At 43.0% G+C, this 17,813-nt stretch overlaps 1 protein-coding gene across 2 annotated transcripts in view; it reads left to right on the top strand.

Moving 5' to 3' along the window:
- Positions 1-16,606, top strand: part of GluRS-m (putative glutamate--tRNA ligase, mitochondrial) — a 38,529-nt gene extending 21,923 nt beyond the window's left edge. For both annotated transcript variants that reach the window (XM_055076574.2, XM_072286510.1), the window contains 4 exons: positions 3,516-3,731; positions 7,857-7,956; positions 9,441-9,601; positions 10,225-16,606. In XM_055076574.2, coding sequence (XP_054932549.1) covers positions 3,516-3,731; positions 7,857-7,956; positions 9,441-9,601; positions 10,225-10,344 — 597 coding nt within the window. In that variant the 3' untranslated portion in view covers positions 10,345-16,606. The remainder of the gene's footprint in view (positions 1-3,515; positions 3,732-7,856; positions 7,957-9,440; positions 9,602-10,224) is intronic.
- The last annotated feature ends 1,207 nt before the right edge of the window (positions 16,607-17,813 follow it).

Raw genomic sequence — 17,813 nt, 5'->3', positions numbered from 1 at the left:
AGGTACCTGCTGATACCAGACACTAGTGTGTCATGTGAGCAGCTCTTTTCAGTGTCTGAAGGAATTGTTGCTGCTGCCCAAACATGTCAGGCAGCTATTCTTTCTTCATGTCAACATTAAATAACTGCAGTTCTGATACTGTCAAGCAAAAGTGTTGTACTAGAGAATCTTGTTGACCACATAGCATAATTATCCTGTATGTAATTTGCTGTTTTTGTACCTCTGGTTCATACCTCTGATGAAAAAAAAATTGTGTTTCTGTAAAACCAATAGTATTTGTATTAAAAATATATTCTACAAGTATTTGATTTCATTTGCACTTGGTTTTCATTACTTGAATTCACTTCAAAATTGCAAATTTGATATTCGCTCACCCATAATATTTTAGTGTGCAAACCGTAGTGCAATACAAAAATCATAGTAGTGACAACATTTAAACCAGATATGACATCTGGCTCTCAGCTTGTCATATGCCTGGCTCTGAGAAAGTTAGGTATGTGAAAATAAAGCCTCTAGGGTAACATATGGGCCCATTCTGTGGAAGCACACAGGGAAATACATTGAAATCAGATCTCCAGCAGGAAGAGTTTTTACTTGTTCATTGTTTTCTTTCACTTTGTCTAACAACTGTGGGAGATATGGGATTCGCGCATCCCCACACAACACACCGTGGTAGGTTAACCACGTCTACTGCATTCTTAGACATAGTCATTCTCTTTCATGACACAGTCGCCGACCGATAACTTGGACACCAATAATCCAGACATGCTCGGTAATTCTGACACCTTCGCGGCACCGCCAATGGCCCCATAGACTTAATGTGTAAAGATGACTGATATTTCAGACAGCTGCCAGCTCTACATTCGATCATCTCGACTCCGTTCGCAGGTTTAGCATGCGCCAACTCTGCCGCCATTATCTCCCTGCGTAACCTTGCCGAGACATCAAGTATGGCCTCAGAAATTGCAGGCTAGACTATAATCTCTGAGGTTTTGCCTTTATCACTGCTCTACGCCTCTGAGATTTAACTGCAACTGCCAATCTTGGATGCTTAGCCTGAATTGTGGGGTCGCATCAACAGCTTGATCATCACATCCTTTTCCAGCATTGCTGTGCATGGCCATGAGACAGTCAGGCGTGAGTAAGAGTGGGTGCGAGAGAGAAAATCTGGGGGCTTTTGCTCCTTGAATATATGACAACTGCCTAGGCACTACAGAGGAGGTTTCTTAGCGTGTGTTGTATGCGTTTATCCCTAGGCGTGCCGGCATTGCGGAGCGGGTTCGAGTATGTTTACGCTCGGACGCTTGCTGCCGCCACAGTGAAATAGATGAAGCAGCAGGCACTGATGCCCAATTTGGCGACCGCTGTTTCAGACAGGACTGCTTGTACTTGTGCCACTTGTGCTAAGTCAGTTGTGCCAGATCATAGCTTTCTCGTGCCTTACGGCAATGTACCGGGAACATAACATCACAGATGTTTCCGTGGGAGCAATAGGGACTGTAGTAGAGGCCGGGCTGCATATACTGAAAACGTAGTAGTCAGAGGGCCTTAGCAATCGCAGTTGAACACAAGTGGCTGAAAGGCCGCCAGTGACGCTCAACGCCTCAAATGACCATCTCATGCGCTCGACGCACCTTCAACCACTATGAGAATACGTCACGCTACCCTAACGCCTCTTACGCTAACCTAACCTAATGTTAACTAAACCTAACGTTAACCTAACCTAACGTGGCCAAGATGCAAAGACAAAAACCCACGGCGTAACCACTGTGAGAATACGTCGCGCCACCCTAACGTCTTTTAAACTAACCTAACCTAACCTAAGGTAACCTAAACCTCATCTAAACCTAAGCTAATCTAACCTAACGTGGGCAAGACAAAAAGGCAATAATCCTCACGGCGTGACATCAGGCAATGGTGTTCAGCTGTGGTTGCTAAGGTGCTTTATTTCACACAAAGGGGACCGCTCAAAAATGCTGCTGAAAAGTCGCAGACAGCAGCATACAAAGAGCCTGCCAGGAGTGAAGGTGCTGCACCAGGAGAGCAGGCTGGGCCTCTACTACGACCCCTACTGCTTCCCCAGAAAAATTAGTGATGTTTTTTTGAAGGTAGAGCGGCGTAAGGGGCAAGAAAGGTTTAATCCAGCATGAATGACTTGGCACCAGCGCCGCAGGCATGAGAAAGTCTGTTCGATGTACCTTCAGACACAGCGATCACCAAATGGGGCGTCCGTGCCCACTGCCTCACTGTGCGGGCAGCCAGCGTTGGAGCGTAAACAAACTTGGCCCCACTCCGCAAAGCCAGCATGCCTAGGGGACAAACGCATACAACATGGGCTAAGAAACCTCCTCTGTAGTGCCTAGGCAGAGTCATATATTAAAGGAGCAAAAGCACCCAGATTTTCTCTCTCATGCTTGCTCTTTGCGTTCCAGACAGCACTCTGCAGGCTCCAACAAGTCTTTCACGTGAAGGTATAGATAGGCCGCGTCGAATGGTACCAACAGTGCCTTCATAGTCCGACTCCAAATGAGTCTCAAGTGGCAGTCCGAATGAGCCCGATTCCTCGACTGAAGAGGCTGAACTGCCGCCTACCGCAACGAACTCAAATGCGGACATCATTGATGACTTGCTGGGCTGCGGTGTGCCGATTCCTGCCACCGTTAGGTTTGAAGACTTTGCAGACGTCGACACTGCGATTTCGTTGTGTGCCGAACTGAATGATGACGAAATAATTGAGCACGTTCTCCCACCGTCAAACAGCGACTCTGACTCTGATGATGATATGTCGTGTGCTCCAGAGCCTTCCACATGCGGATCTGACACAAACCTCTGCAGTCCTTGCATCGGTGTACAGCGAAATTCAAAATTGGCTGAAATACAGGCAGATTTAGTCGCACGTAAGCGGAAGTGTGTGCAGCAACGCATCGACCACTTGTTCCGTGCAGAGCAGCCTTAAAACGTAAATAAAGTTGGCTTTTTTGGATACATTCATTATTTTGGGCATTCGATAGTTCGGACTTACTAACATTCCCCATGGAGTCCGAAGTATTGGTTGTAGACTGTACCTAAACAACTTAGCTTGTAAGGTAAGGTTAACTTCTGTAGTATGCTTATGTACTGTGTATGTGCTGTGTGTTCCCTGTTACTTTTCTTATGCAAGTTTTACAGCTGTGGCTATTCTTGTCTAATTGGACATCATTTTAACGAAGTTACATTTGCAGTTCAAAACTTTATTTGCATACTTGCAGCTGAAAATTTTCCCGCACCTTTGAAATATTTAGTCTGTGTAGCTGCATGAGCTATGTTAATGCAACAGAAGTGAGGCCACTGCCTTGAAAGTGAGACGGCTTTGTTGTTGATACTGAAGCAAGATGCCTCTTGTGATTGGCACTATCGCTACAATTTTCAACAGTCAGTAGGGCTTATCCTCAATATAGAAAAGGTTAAGGGAGGAAGGGGGAATGCACGCACAACCTTATGCGTTTATGTGGGCCACATCTCGCCACTCTATGCAGTTTTCACCTGACGATTTGAAGGCAGGCTCCTGTCGTCTGGACACTGAGCGGCTTCAGTCTTTGAACAAGCTGCACCTGCATTCCTGCCTTGGCTCAGAGGATGGCACACAGATGCTTGTCAGGCAGTTGCAGCAGCTTCTCGCTGAGCAGCAAAGCTCTGCAGTTAGCGCATCCTTTACTGAGCACGACATCATCCACGTTCTGCACCAAACAAAGGTACCTTCCAGCTTTTCTTGAGCCTCGGGCTAAGCTTGTACTAGGTGGCAGAGTAAACCTTGTGAAAGCACACACACACTTGTGGCTTGTATTCTACGCTGCACCTAATGCATCGAATACTGCAGGCACACTGCACAGGCATCAACTCTGCTAATGCCAGGTCATCTGCTATTGAGCTAAAGGGTGCTCCAATTTGGTACAAAGAAGAGTATGCTCACACACACGTGAAAAGCAAGTCTCATTTTATTTCTGCACATATGCAATGTGTCAACAGTACTCTTAGTGGTGGTTACATGTGGCCTTTATTGAAGTGTAAGCCATGTATTCTCAAGTTTGGTCTGCTTTGTACATGAAGACAGCATAATGTTGTGTTCCTTGGCTTGCTTGTACACGCAATGTGTATAGGTGAATTCTAGGAGATCTGAAAATTTATGGAATCTTGAAGAGATAAAGAAAATAGTAATTGTGTGGACTTGACAGACTTCTAATAGCTTTCAGAGTACAAAGAAAGCAAACTCTTGTTGCCCAACGCTTTTAACAGCTTCTTGTCTGCAGTCGGCCATTGTCTTTTATGGTGACAAAGTGCTTTAAGGGGCACTAAAGGGAAAGACCAAGTCAGTTTGGACAGATTCTTTCCATTAATGTCGTGGTGGTAGGTTGATTATTAAAGAGAAAATGAAGGTCAAAGTTCAAGTTCATTTTTATTTCCTGCCTACGCCATGGTGCTTTTGTGTCGATGTGATGTCACGGATTTCAAAGTATTTTTTGGTATTTGGCCCATTGTGGCTCACTAAATGTTTCTGAAAATCTCTAACTTCAATGTTTGGCTTTGTTAGAATGCAATTCAGCCCATTTTTACTGATAAAAAATAAACTAGGCCCAAGCAGTTGCTGTCAAAATCTGTGACATCACAGCCAGCTGATGTGAGAACTTCACAAGGTGTCACCTGTATTTCGCTTTTGAGTCTTTTCTGGCCTGGCAAGCCTCCTGTCATGGTAGGAGCAACTTTCTTGGTTATGCAGAAGCCTAATTTACTAATACATCTCAACCTATTTTTCTCTTTAATTAAGGTGAAATTAACACATGTTCTGTTTAACACCTTGGAGCTGACAAGGGCAGCATCATTATTGTCGAGTGTAAGCAAGCTACATTTGACAAACTAGTTTCTGAACGTAGTTGCCTTTTTTAACAGATTCAGCAGAGAAGGTAAAAAAATAACAGCACACATCATGATGAGGACCGGTAAAATGCTGACCCTCTCTTTGTCCCTATGCTTTGCTGATATCTCACTCCGGTCACTATTTTTGGCAAGGTTATTTATCCATGGATCAACTAACCTAACTGTCTAACCTTGTTTATTTTACCTACATGATCTGTTAAGCTAACCTATCCGATCTGAAAACAAAATATGAGGTATTCCAGCACTGTCCTTGCCATAAGCTTTTTTATAGCCTCAGCCAAACAGTGGTACCCATCCAGCGTGCCATGTCCCCGAGCACATTAGTCATGATTATACTGTGCCGTGTATCATGCATGTCTTATACTCATGGAATGAAATGCGACAGGGAAATTTTTATGTAGGCCACCCCATGTGTGCAATTACCCAAGAGTGCTATGTCAGGTCGCTGAAAATCTGATCACTAAAGTTGACGTGAACTATGATCTACGTTAACAAGCGAAATTTACGCCAACATCACACAAACTGGAGCCAGTGGAAATGTAAGTACAGCCGACTTCCGTTTATTCGAAACTGGTCGAATTATCCAGCAGGTCGAATTAAACAAATGACAGAAAAAAACGCCAAAACACCCTGGTAATTCACTTAGCAGTGTTTGACTTTAAAGTTAGCTTCGCCGCAATAGGGCGTGTTATGCGGAGAAGCATATTAAGCGAGACCAGGTGCTGTTATTACGAGACATAGCATGTGTTCTTTAATTTACACACGCACATGCGCAATCTCTGGTCATATTACGAGCACCGAGATGCGTAATAAGTTTACAGACAGGCCTTCAGAGTTTAGATAAACCCCTGTTCTTTTGTTGGCTTTAGACGTCCCCTTGACTTTCGAAGTTTTTTTCATTTTACCGCATTCTTTTTCACTAGCTTTTCCAAAACACAGATGGTTTTTCTCTGCTTCTCGGTGCAGGGCATGTGCACATGCGCATAATTAAGGAACGCATACTAGGCTGTTAACGGTCTTAAATACGATGCATGCATGGCACATGCAAAATTAGGGCGCAAATTGCCACAGCAACATAAACAGCTCTGGATTGCGGCCAGCATTCTTATTAGATGCCGAGGTGCTTGTACTGCAAATGGAGACTGTGCATGCGCACTTGTATAATTAAGAAACATGTACTATGTCCTGTGACAGTGGACCCTTTTCATTCTTTGTATGTTTCACCACAATAAGTCGCATATGCTTCACAGGACAACACTGCTGTATTGCGGCAGAAGCTTGCAAGTGAAGTTCGAATTATTGGGCGAAGGCCATTATTGAGATCGAAATAATGAAGGTTTGGGCCCATAGAAAAATGTATGTGTGCCGGCTGGGACCTTTGTTCAGGATCGAATTAATTGAAAATTTGAATTAACTGAACTAGAATTAACGGATGCCGACTGTATGTACTTTAGTTAGCCCTAAAAAATGCACTTCATTCGATTAGTACAGTATAAACATTGTCCCACCTCCTATCTTTCTTTTTATGAACAGCTGTAAACTTGAACGATCTTTCCACTAGCATTATTGCACTATACTTCACATTCCAAAACTACTGTGCTTGTTAGAATAAGAACAGCGCGAGAGACAGGGACAAACGAAGAAAGACACGCACAACGCTGACTTCCAACAATTTGTTCAATTTCTTTCTTTTTAATGTTTATTTTGCAGTCACTATGTTTTCTTGTTAAACTTTTTCTCGTAATGCTGCACCTGCTTTTTTTCTTGTCGCTTGTGTAAACCATTCACATATTCCTTAGAAAAGCAGAGAATTGGCTGAGTTGGTTAGGGGCAGTGCAAGGGACGAAGATGAAGAAAGTGAGACGACAAACAATGCTGAACTAGCAACTGAAAACCATTTTTCTTTATTTCTATAATACAGTTGACTTTTGTTAATTCAACCTTTACGAAATTGTTTTACTCGAATTATTGCTTTATTCAAAATTTCTTCCAGTCCCAACCCAAATGCATGTATTTCAAATCGGATTACTCAAAGCAAAGCAATAAGCTGCTCTGCTTAGAGTGAACGCCAAGTGCCTTTCACACAGGGCAAGCGAGTGACCCTCTCAGTCTCCAGTTATGCGGTCATGTTGACTGTGCACCCTTTTCCTCCTGGCTGCGTCCACGTGTTATCATCGAGGAACTCGCCGCCATAGCACTGCGGTGCCGTGGAATTTGTGCACAACAGAACAGGCCAATGTTGCTCCGCGCAGTCTTCCGTGTGCCAGAGGTCACCTGAACCAAGATACACGAAAGATTCTCTGTGCTTGTGCATGATAGGGCTCGATGCGCTATGTGACACCCGTGTTAAACTTCTGCAGGATTGTGCTATTCCAGCTCTGCCTTAGCTTTTATGGAGTAGTTGCTTTTATTGAATTACCACAGATATCAGATATTTTCACCGTCCAGTTCACTTTGTTGTAATGAAGGTTCACTTTATTTCTAGGTAATGTGCATGTCCCTTCCCAGCCCTCGCGTACAACCCTGAAGGGGAATTTCATGTACTGGGAATAAATAAATAAGCATTGAGGAGAAAATAAACAGTGCCACTTCTCAGCATGTGCAATCAGCCAAAAGTCGTCTTGTTTTTGAGATACCAAACATACCGGACACAAAGTGGTTTTACAAGGCTGTTCAGCTTTCATTGGAGGCTCTGAAATATGCAGTGAGTGAGTTTAATAAAACTTGTAGGTTCTTCCCTGATCTTCGCCATTTGTCATGGGTTGTTCATGCAGTAACTGAATCACATAGCATTGTGATGGTAGCCGCCGAACGGCATAAATAGACTTCAATTATTTTGTTGGTGGTGGCTTTGAACAACCATTGAGGCTACCCATGTAGCAATGGTGTTATGCAGAGCATCTGTGTCCATGTGTATTAGCCTAGTGTCTGCTCATTGTCTACAGGAACGGATTGACAGCTTGCACGATCTGCTTACTCCGGACATGGCGTTCATCTGGTGTGACCCTGTACTGAGTGGGCAAGACCAGCAGAAGCCTGAAGTTGGTAAGTGCACCTCTTTGCAGTCTTAAGCTTTTTTGTATTCCTTAGATCTCGTAGGCTTTTGTAGATTTGTTTATATTTGCTCCGTTATCACCAAACATTTGCATTTGCATTTGTACATTTGCATTATTATTAATTGCCATAGCACTAGTAATTGAAGGTCTAAATGCTGAGTATGGCATCAATGCAGATATAACTTTTTGTGTAGAAGGTGCATTACGGGAAGGTTAAAGCTCTTAAAGGGACCCTGAAACACTTTTTATTGTTGTCGGGAAATGCATTTGAAGTTAAAATAGACTATTTCAGAAATACTTTACCACAACAAGTACTCCAATGCGTTCCCCATAGGTGGAGTTATTGGCAATCAAAGGTCCCCTTTGCAGCACTCCCGCTCCTTTAATACCTTGTACTGCATAGGTTACACCTACTGAACATCACCGTGGCAGGCAGTTCAAATCTGATTTTGGATGTTTACATAGACGTTGTTGCAACTATTTCCAATTTTGGCACCTACGACATATCAAGCGCGGTTGACCTCAGCCAACCGCAGTGCGCTCAGCAAATGGACTCCTCACGGCATCCCGCAGCGGCCGCAGTATCTACGCCACACAATGGACCGCAGCTACATGCAACTGCAATATGTATGTGCGGCGTTTGCATTCTGCACGACAGGGCTTGAGTGTGCACTCGTGATCAATTGTTCTTGTCTGTCTGTGCTATGCGGTGTGGACCGGCTTTGTCCTGAACCAGCTTGACCGACGGATAATATCCACATCCAAATTGAAGTGCTCTCACTACCCCAATAGAAGCGAAGTCTGCCAAGTCATCTAACCAGGAGCAGCCAGGAGTGAGCACGCGCTGGCAAGTGTGTGTGTCATCTGACCTTAAGTTTCGCATCGTTCAAGGCTAGTTGAGTGGTCAAAATGAATTGAAATCAGCGAGGCCTGATGGCTATGACACCTGTAACCAGTCTGGCCAAATTTTTGTTCTTACGCAGGTGGTCACAACCAAACGTGAGCAGACGTTAGTTGGCTTCTTCCGGAAGTACACAATTCTTATCAAAATTTGAAAGCAGATTGTCACTTACTTCGGCCTGTCCATTAAACTACATCAATAAATGTGCACAGTAACTGTAGGAAGAAGCACACTGATCCAAACACCCTTCTTGATTGATTTCAGCAATTGGCAAATAGCAGCCGCTTATGGGAATGTGCTATATGATGAAATATTGTGCCTGAAAAGTCACCCTTTTCCAATTTATTTCTGTTGTCAGCCACTAGTCATCATGAGCTGCATGGTAAAAGAACAGTGTGACAAGCAGTTCTGTACCGTCTTAAATGTCATACTAAACTTTTGCTGTGCGTAAGGCCAGATAACAAAAAGATGAGTCCTATCGTATGGACCTCTTGCGCATATTTCCCTGAGGCACGTAATTTAGTAGTGCCACTCAATGTGCAAACAACATTTTGTTCTCCCTCCTTTGACAGTTGCAGCAGTTAGTCGCTTGTGCAGACAACTGGAAAGCCTGAACAGCAGCCAGTACAATAGTGACTCCTTGAGCCAACTGCTGAGATCAGTGGCTTCAGAAGCTGGGCTCAAGTACAGCGACTTCATGCGGCATTTGCGTCTGCTGCTTAGTGGACTCAAGGTAAGCTATGTCACTGACGTGTAGCAGCAGCACCATTGGTACGTTTGGCAGTGAGACAAAGCATATCAACAATAGAGAGCCAATAGAGAGCAAATAAGAAGGGCTCTGTCAAACATCTTGCATCTCTAGTGTTCACTCCACAGCTTGCAACTGCAGAAGCCTGGATCCACATACAGCCAGTGTAGAGTATTCATACAAAAAAATATGTTAACACTGCAAAAGGAACACTGTAGTGAATTTTTGCTGTGCTGGTTAGGCAATCGCAGGACTGTTCTTAAGTGCAGGGCCATCTTTGGCACCGTGCTGGCGTTCACACGTGTATATACCGTGTTTCCCATATTATGCAGCATGATTTCCACATCATATGTCTTTACAGCGTTTATTACGGATCATTTTTGTTGAACTCTACACGTTTAAAAATTGAAGTTTCACATGGTGTGAACAGTCTGTGAATGCAAGCTATATATAAATTAATTTTAGGCGCACTTGAAAAAAAAAAGCAGCAGATCCAACATGCCCATACGGAACCTTTATACAGTGAAGCTGCCGTTGTGCTGTCTTCATGTGTGTGCGGACACAAAGTGTCACTAATTCAAAGTATCTCGGCCATTGCCGTCTCGCAGCAAGGGCCAGGCGTAGCCGAAATGATGCTGCTCCTGGGGAAAGAGCGAACACAACATCGCCTGCAACGAGTTCCATGCACTGCCAAAAGGGCCACTTTCGGGGCTGTCGAGGAAGCCTAATCTGGAGCGTCTGTTATACCAAGTGAGGTGTTGCCAGCACAACGTGCTTTCAGCGTGTGGCCAACTCGGAGAACTCTATCCAACTTCCCTTGTCGCCTTGATGCCAGCTGTACTTGCTGTTATTACATCAAAGCAAATATCCCGCAGCTTTTTGAGTGTGTGGTAAACAAGCTGAGTCACGATCTCGCCCCCAGTAGAGTCGAGACCAAGTCAAAAATCTGGATACCACAGGTACCATGAAAAGACAGAATTTCTTCACTGTCAAGAGATACTTGGTGAAACTGAATAGTGCTGTGCACCCACACGTACACAACTGCTGCTCTCCAGCATGCAGTTTCATGCAGCACACATTAGGCACAAAGAGGTTAATTTAATTTTTTTTTTTTGTGGCTACTATAGCATCCACACTATGTGCCCGACAGTACCTGAGTTCGACCTTCGGTGTGCCATGAAGGTTGATCAGCTCTTGTCTTACAGGGAAATTCCTCTTCCTTGGTCCTGCCATGTTAGTTGTCAAAACATAGTTTATAAAAAGGGCCTGAGGCAGTTTGTGACGTGAGCAGCTCAGCACTATAGACATCCAATGTACATGGAGTGGTCAAGTATTAGAAAGTAAGGTGCCAATAACTTGGTCCTTGCTTCACCCAGTGTAAACAATGACTGCTTGGCTAAAGCTTTGTGCGGACACAGGAGGCCCTCATCCCCTGTCCTAGGCTCACCGCCTCACCCTTTCCACTATGTTGCCCATGTAGGTCAACTCTGCGTATATGTCAGCTCTCCTAATTTGCGACACTCGTTATACAAAAAAAAAAAAGAAAGGACGAAAAAAATGTGGGAGTACACAGTTCGTCTGATACTTTCGACTCCCAAGGGCGGCGAAAATGTGCAAAAAATTGTGCAGTCTGAAAAAAATGAATGCATGCAATTTACTTCCCCCAGTGCCTCAAATCACCTTAGGCACATCTGAAATAGCTCTGAAGGCCTGCCTGTACTCTTATTAGGCATATCGGTGCTTGTACTGGACAGAAGATGGCAGGTGCATGCGTGGATAATTAAAGAATATATACTGTGTTCCGTGACAGTGGCCCCTTTTTGTTCTTGGTATGCTTGACCGCTTTACATAGTGTATGCTTCACGACGTAACAACGCTGTGTCGGAGCAAAATTGACTAATTGGGACCTGCATTATGCATTGGCCCTTGCAGTACTTTTCGTGCTTCGAAGCCATCCGCGATGATGACATAGGCGAAGTCAATGTCATTGCTGACAGTGGTTAATTCTTTCATTGGAAAACATACCACTGGACAATAGGAAGCTTGGTAGCGAACATCGAAGCAGCTGCGCCTAGCGTTGTCGCTGTGGCTACGGCTGCCAGCGGATTAGCACCTGAGAGCACTGGTTATACGCTGCAAGATAATCAGAATGGCAGCGGTGGTCGTAATGCAGTTTTGAACCTGTGGTCAGGCAAAAAGTCTGAAAAATTGTATGACAAAGGGTTTAAGCATCCAAAATTTCAGACGTCCTGATGCATTGGCTCTATGGGCTTTGTGGTGGTGCTGCAAAGGCATCTGAATAAACAGACCTGTCTGAAATATCGGGCGTCCAAAAAAAAAAAAAGTTGTTGACTGTATACTTATAGTCACCCCCTGTTAATTTGACCCTGAAGGAATTGATGACATTAATCTAATTATTCGGTGAGTCAAAATGAAGAGCTAAAAAATTGGCTCATCAACCCGACCCTGCGAAACTGGATGGCCAGCGAAGCTGTTAGAAAACCACTCAAATGCCGTCGATGGGGATATGAAATGTTTTATTGTTCTGCCTAGTCTTAGCACGATACTGTTGTTGAGCATTACGATTTTGCACTCTTCGACGCTTATCGTATCACGCTGCTCTTCGGGAGCCTTAACTTTGCATGGTCTACCATACCGGTCTTGCAATGAACTGAATGAGTTACTAGGCAGGTCTCTTTTTTATATATGAAGTTTGGTGATGTCACTCACTGATTCTTATGCTGCTGTTGCCCTTTTGCCACCAGAGCAGCTTATGCAACTGTAACCTTTACCGCGAAACACATGCGGGGAGGAGGAATGTGCCTTGCATTGTTCACAGGCACCTTATCATCCATCATGCGGTTCTGACGCTTGTTTTGTACTTTTCTTTATTGATGTGAACACTGAGCTGTGTTGTATGCCTGATTCCAAAGGATATATGCACTATTTTTCGAGTTATTATTATTTATCTTTCTTTCTTTTTTTTCTTTTTCTGATTGACATGAAAAATCCTGGCCAACTTAACTACAGGCTAACAGCTTCGCTGTAAAAAAATTGATGAAATGCTCTACTGTTTCACTTATATACTGCAGTATTTGCACTTCACTGCAGTATTTTCTCGATTCTAAAATGCCCCTGGATCTAATGCTCACCTTAAAAATGACATTAGAGTTTCTAAACAAAGTACAGTTAAATCCTGAAATAACGAACTTTAGTAAACAAAATTCTCGATGTAATGAAGTACAGTTAAACCTCGATATAACGAAGTCAGTCAAATTGGCAATCTGCTTCAGAATTTTGTAATACAGTTAAACCTCGATATGATGAACTTCAAAATAACGAAATTCTCAATATAACAAAGTATTTAAATTTTTGTAACCTCTTGTCCATAGAACGCCATGTAATTAGAACCTCAGTATAACGAAGTGTGTATGCGATTTCAGTATAACGAAATTTCGCTTCCACTGCAAAGGAATGCTGAGACAATAAATGGAAACTTCTTCAGACACAGATGGTCAAATGATTGAATTACAAGCGGCTGCTTGCAATTTGCACCTCCCAAATCGCACGCAGCGCGACAAGAGCAACCGCCAAAGTGAAGCCGCATCATGTTTCATATAAAGTCCAAGTGCGATAAGATCCTATCGCACCCCGTGCTTTATGTGCTTTAGGTGCGAGTGAAAGTGAGCGAGGGTGAGAAAGAAAGATGGTGGCTTCATGCAGGAGTGCCACTTCCCCAAGCGAGCAAAGGGAAAGATCGGAGCGAGCTTGCGATAACGTGATCGAGCAAGCGTGATGGGGGGTAAGTTGGCGTGCATCACGATTCGTGGCACGTGCATAGCTGCAAGCGTGGCTGAGCGCATACACAGCCGTGCACCCTGCTTTAGAGGTGATCTGCTGCGTGTGCAAAGAATGGGCCTGCCGAGATGGCGTGGCATCATGTAAGCTGTCTTCCTGCGCATTTGGTATTGAAGGTTGCATAATCTCGAGTTTCAGTGACCCATTGGAGTGAGAGGCACAGGAAGCATTTCTGCTGGCGCTTTTCATAACAGCGTTGTTCTAGTGCGGGCGACGCTATCAGCTGTGGGGGCAGAGTGCTTGCAAAAGCGTGGCTGAATTCGCTTAATTTGTACCGCCAATGTAAATATATCGTCGACATGACATGAACCCGTATCATTCGTCACCGACTCACAAATTTATCAAAATGAATTGATTTCTCATTCAAATTTGATTTTTTTCGACTGTCCAACAATTCGGAAAAATCTGCGGCCCCTTTCCATGTAATAAAAATTGATCAGCGACTGTACTCATTTGCATGAAAAGGTGAATTTTAATACAGTGAAATTTCGATATAGTGAAGCAAATTGACGATTTTACCTACTTTGTTATATCAAAGTTTAACTATTGAAATTAGTCCTGCTGTGCACATATGTACAGCCATTGATGGATTTTCCTAACACCGAAGAGGCCGAAAAAATTTTTCCGCTATAGGGTAATTGAGAAAAGCAAGCTTGAATGGGAAAAAAAAATAATTTTGTTTAATTTGAGAGCTGGCGTCGAAAGATACAGCTTCATGAGGTTTTGACGATATCGTCACATCGAGTGACAGTGTTGCCTTCATATCATAAGAAGCCAACAAACACTGACACCAAGGACCTTGGTGTTGTCCTTGGTGTCAGTGTTTGTTGGCCTTGGTGTCAGTGTTTGTTGGCTTCTTATGATATGACTAATAAAAAATTGGGCCCATCAGTTAACCCCCTTTCTTTAGTGTTGCCTTCAGTGGGACGAAGCTGTCATGAAAAGCACCACCAGCAGGGAGCAAATGTTTTACCCCCCTCTCGCTTGAAAGCGTCTCCGAAACTTAAGATTATGGAACCTCCAGTATTAAACGCATGGAAAGACAGTGCACACACAGCAGATTACCTCTAAAGTGCATGCTACTGCATATGCGCTCGGCCATGCATAGCCACAACCACGCTAGAAAAGCGGATGCATGCCGACTTGCCCCTCCCAGTGTCTCCCCTACTCGTGTGTGCTTGACCGCATTACCGCAAACTCGCTCCACTCCCCTTCCCCCCCTTCCCTCTTGCTTGTGCGGTAAGACAGCGCTCATCAGACCATCATCTTCTCAGCTCACCCTCGCATGATTTCACTTGCATCCAAAGCTCCTGGCCTTGCTTCGTATCGCCGATGTGAAGATATCGTCAACAATGCATTACAGTATGGCTGGCAAACCGTACCTTTCATTGCCAACTCCTAAATTCAACAAAATTATTTCATTCAAATTCTCATTAAATTTTTCTCATTCAAATTTGCTTTTTCTGATGAAAAATGCTGCAGCCCCTTCTGTATAGGAATAATTCATCAGTGACTGTACTTATTTACACAAAAGGCTGACTTTCAATGTAACAAAATTTCAGTATAATGAAGCAAATTACCGATATTATAGGCTATGTTACATTGAGGCTTAACTGTAGAAATCTAATGCGCACTCAATTTTTTACCAACAAAGGTGTAGCACGTCTCTGATTCTGGCAATCAGAAAAAAGATGAAGCCAGCAAACACTACCTTCATAGCATGTAAATTTATTTACACTTAATGTCTATCATCAGCCATCTCAGACAGCACTTTCTGCCATCTGTGGACCACAACATGTCGTCCTCCATGCGGTCCATTGAGCATTTTATATTCTGCATTTATCAAATGACTCCGCAACAGTCACAGATAGGATGGTGGCCTACGCATAGACTAAACGCTTTGTTAGTTCCTCTTGCAATGCATTCAATTCCCCGAAATGCCAAAAACATAGTATGCTTTGTTGCCGCTAGCTCAACATGTCAAATAACCTGTCTTAAATAAGCTTTTGTAATCAAGCACTGAAAGTGACACATCGTCATTTTCATGCAGCGTGTTCTGCCGCCATTTTGTGATGGTAATGGCTATGACGCTTATGACTAGGCTGGATCTGACAGTAGGTTGTTGTTTTGGTTTTGTATCCAATTTCACTGTGCAGGCAATTTTCAGACCAATCTTCTTGGGGAAAAAAGGCACTCATTGCATATGGTAATCATTACAGGAATCATTCATTAAGGAGTAGTAAATGTTAATCATTACAGTAATCATTCATTGTGAGCTATCGATATTGCTTGAAAATCTTCTTAGGGCAGGCCAAGAACAGTAATTTTTGGCTTGAAATGTGATGCGTGTTTGACATATTCACTGTCCCCTAGTGCCACCAAGACAACCACTGCAGCCATTGAGGTCACCATATAAGTCAGGCGTGTTTGTCCCAACCAGTCAAGAATGAAGCATCTGTTCACAGCCACTTTCAGGATCGAAAATATTGAAAGTTTCGGCCCAGAAAAAATTTATAGGCACTGGCTGAAACCTTCAGTCGGGATGGAATTAAAACTTAGCCAGAGTCAAAATAATGAAAGTGTGTACAGTATGTAGTTGAAATATTGTGCAGAGGATCGATCTTGTGCTTACATGTTCTCTTTAACTTTGTGCCAGCCTGTATATGACATAGTCATGAACTCGGCAATGACCTCATTCATGTCATTGCCATCATTGCCCATGACTTGTGCTGCTTGCTTCTTGTACATAAATTTGGCTATAGCAAAATGTAGAAATAAAATAAAACTTTTCATGTTGCCTGGCAAAGTTTTTGGTGTGTCTGGCTTTTTATGGGCAGCATTGGTTTCCATAAATATGAAGCACAATAACAAATTCTTATGATTTACTATGCGAAATACGTCACAAAATGTACAAGTCAAATTTTTTTGATGTATAGTATTTTTCATTAAATTGACTACTACATAGTTAATCCTGCACATGTTTCTGCCTACCAGCATGTTGTGTTGCTGATATATATTGGCCTTTATTATGTACTAAATTTTGTTTGCCTGGATTCATTGTTCCCGTTTCTGCTTAGAGCATACAAATGTAGCCATCATTATTTCCTAAATAAATAAAATTTATAGAGTGAGCATGTCTTGGTAGTGATGAAAAGGCAGAAGTTGACTCCACCTATATTTTATAACATACGTGAGCTGTCACCGTTTATTAATGGCATGTGTGTTCTGCACACTTCAAGCTAGAAACCAAATTTTCAGCTGGTGCTTTCAACTGTTTGGTAGCACGCTCATCATTATTGTGCATGCGTAGCTTTTGTTGCGCAGTGTGTTTTGTGTCACTGGACTAGTAAGCAGCTATTCACATTTTTCTTTTGAGATGCCCAGCAAAATCGCGTCGGTTTATAACTAAACTAGAACAAGACTAGTCCACAGATTGTTATTTGTCGTCATGTTCCACAAATCCAGCCAGAATTTCCACAGCCTCCTTAGCTTTGTCTATCATTTTTGAACATGTAATATCACATCCATCGAACAGTGTTGTCTTCAGCTTTTTCAATGTATAAACCTAGTCTGCACTCTATTAATCATAATGAGAGCAGTATATTGCTTTGAGACATTGATGCTTCTTGCACTTAAAGTATTGAAGAAACTTGAAGAAAGGGTCAGTATTGAAGAAAGTGTCAGCTTTCATAGTCATTGCTTTGTATTCTTTCTAGCCCTACACCGGTTCGCCAGGAGTGAAAAGAGGTATCGCAGCTCAACTTGCTGGACTCAGTCTATGTCGCAGTTGCATTGTGCTGAACACTCTACTCGTTGAGACAAAACCCGCAGAATTCGCATTCACTTATATAATGAAACACAGTACTAAAGTTGATGCCTGAAAAGTCGACCATTGGAATCAACTGCCATTGAAATAAAGCATAATAAAGCAACCAAAGTTGCTTGTTGCATGGTAAATGTGGTTCCATATGAGCGTTACCATTGCATGTTATCAACTTATATTTTATAGAGCTATAAATTTCAAACCAAGTTTATTCGCTCGAGTTCTGGCAGCATACATTGCAATGGTTTTTTAAAATACTATATTCAGATTAAGTTGTAGGCAATAGTGTACATGAGTAGTGCCCTATCCCTTCTATATATATTGCCGTGCAACTATTTGGCAAATGTAGCACAGACTCATATCGCATGGAATGCACAAGTGTAATGGGTTGAATGGGTTGCGCGAGTTTGCCGTGGCCCTCCCAATTTCAGAGCCTTTGACAGGTGGCAATCGACATTGAACCCGGCAATGAAAAGGCACTTTGCTTTTCACTATCAGTGCGACCGCAGTTGACCT

The sequence above is a fragment of the Dermacentor andersoni genome, chromosome 2, assembly GCF_023375885.2.
Source record: "Dermacentor andersoni chromosome 2, qqDerAnde1_hic_scaffold, whole genome shotgun sequence".
Lineage (NCBI taxonomy): Eukaryota > Metazoa > Arthropoda > Arachnida > Ixodida > Ixodidae > Dermacentor > Dermacentor andersoni.
The sequence above is the reverse complement of the archived record's forward strand: the minus strand, read 5'-3'. Positions and strand labels throughout refer to the sequence as shown.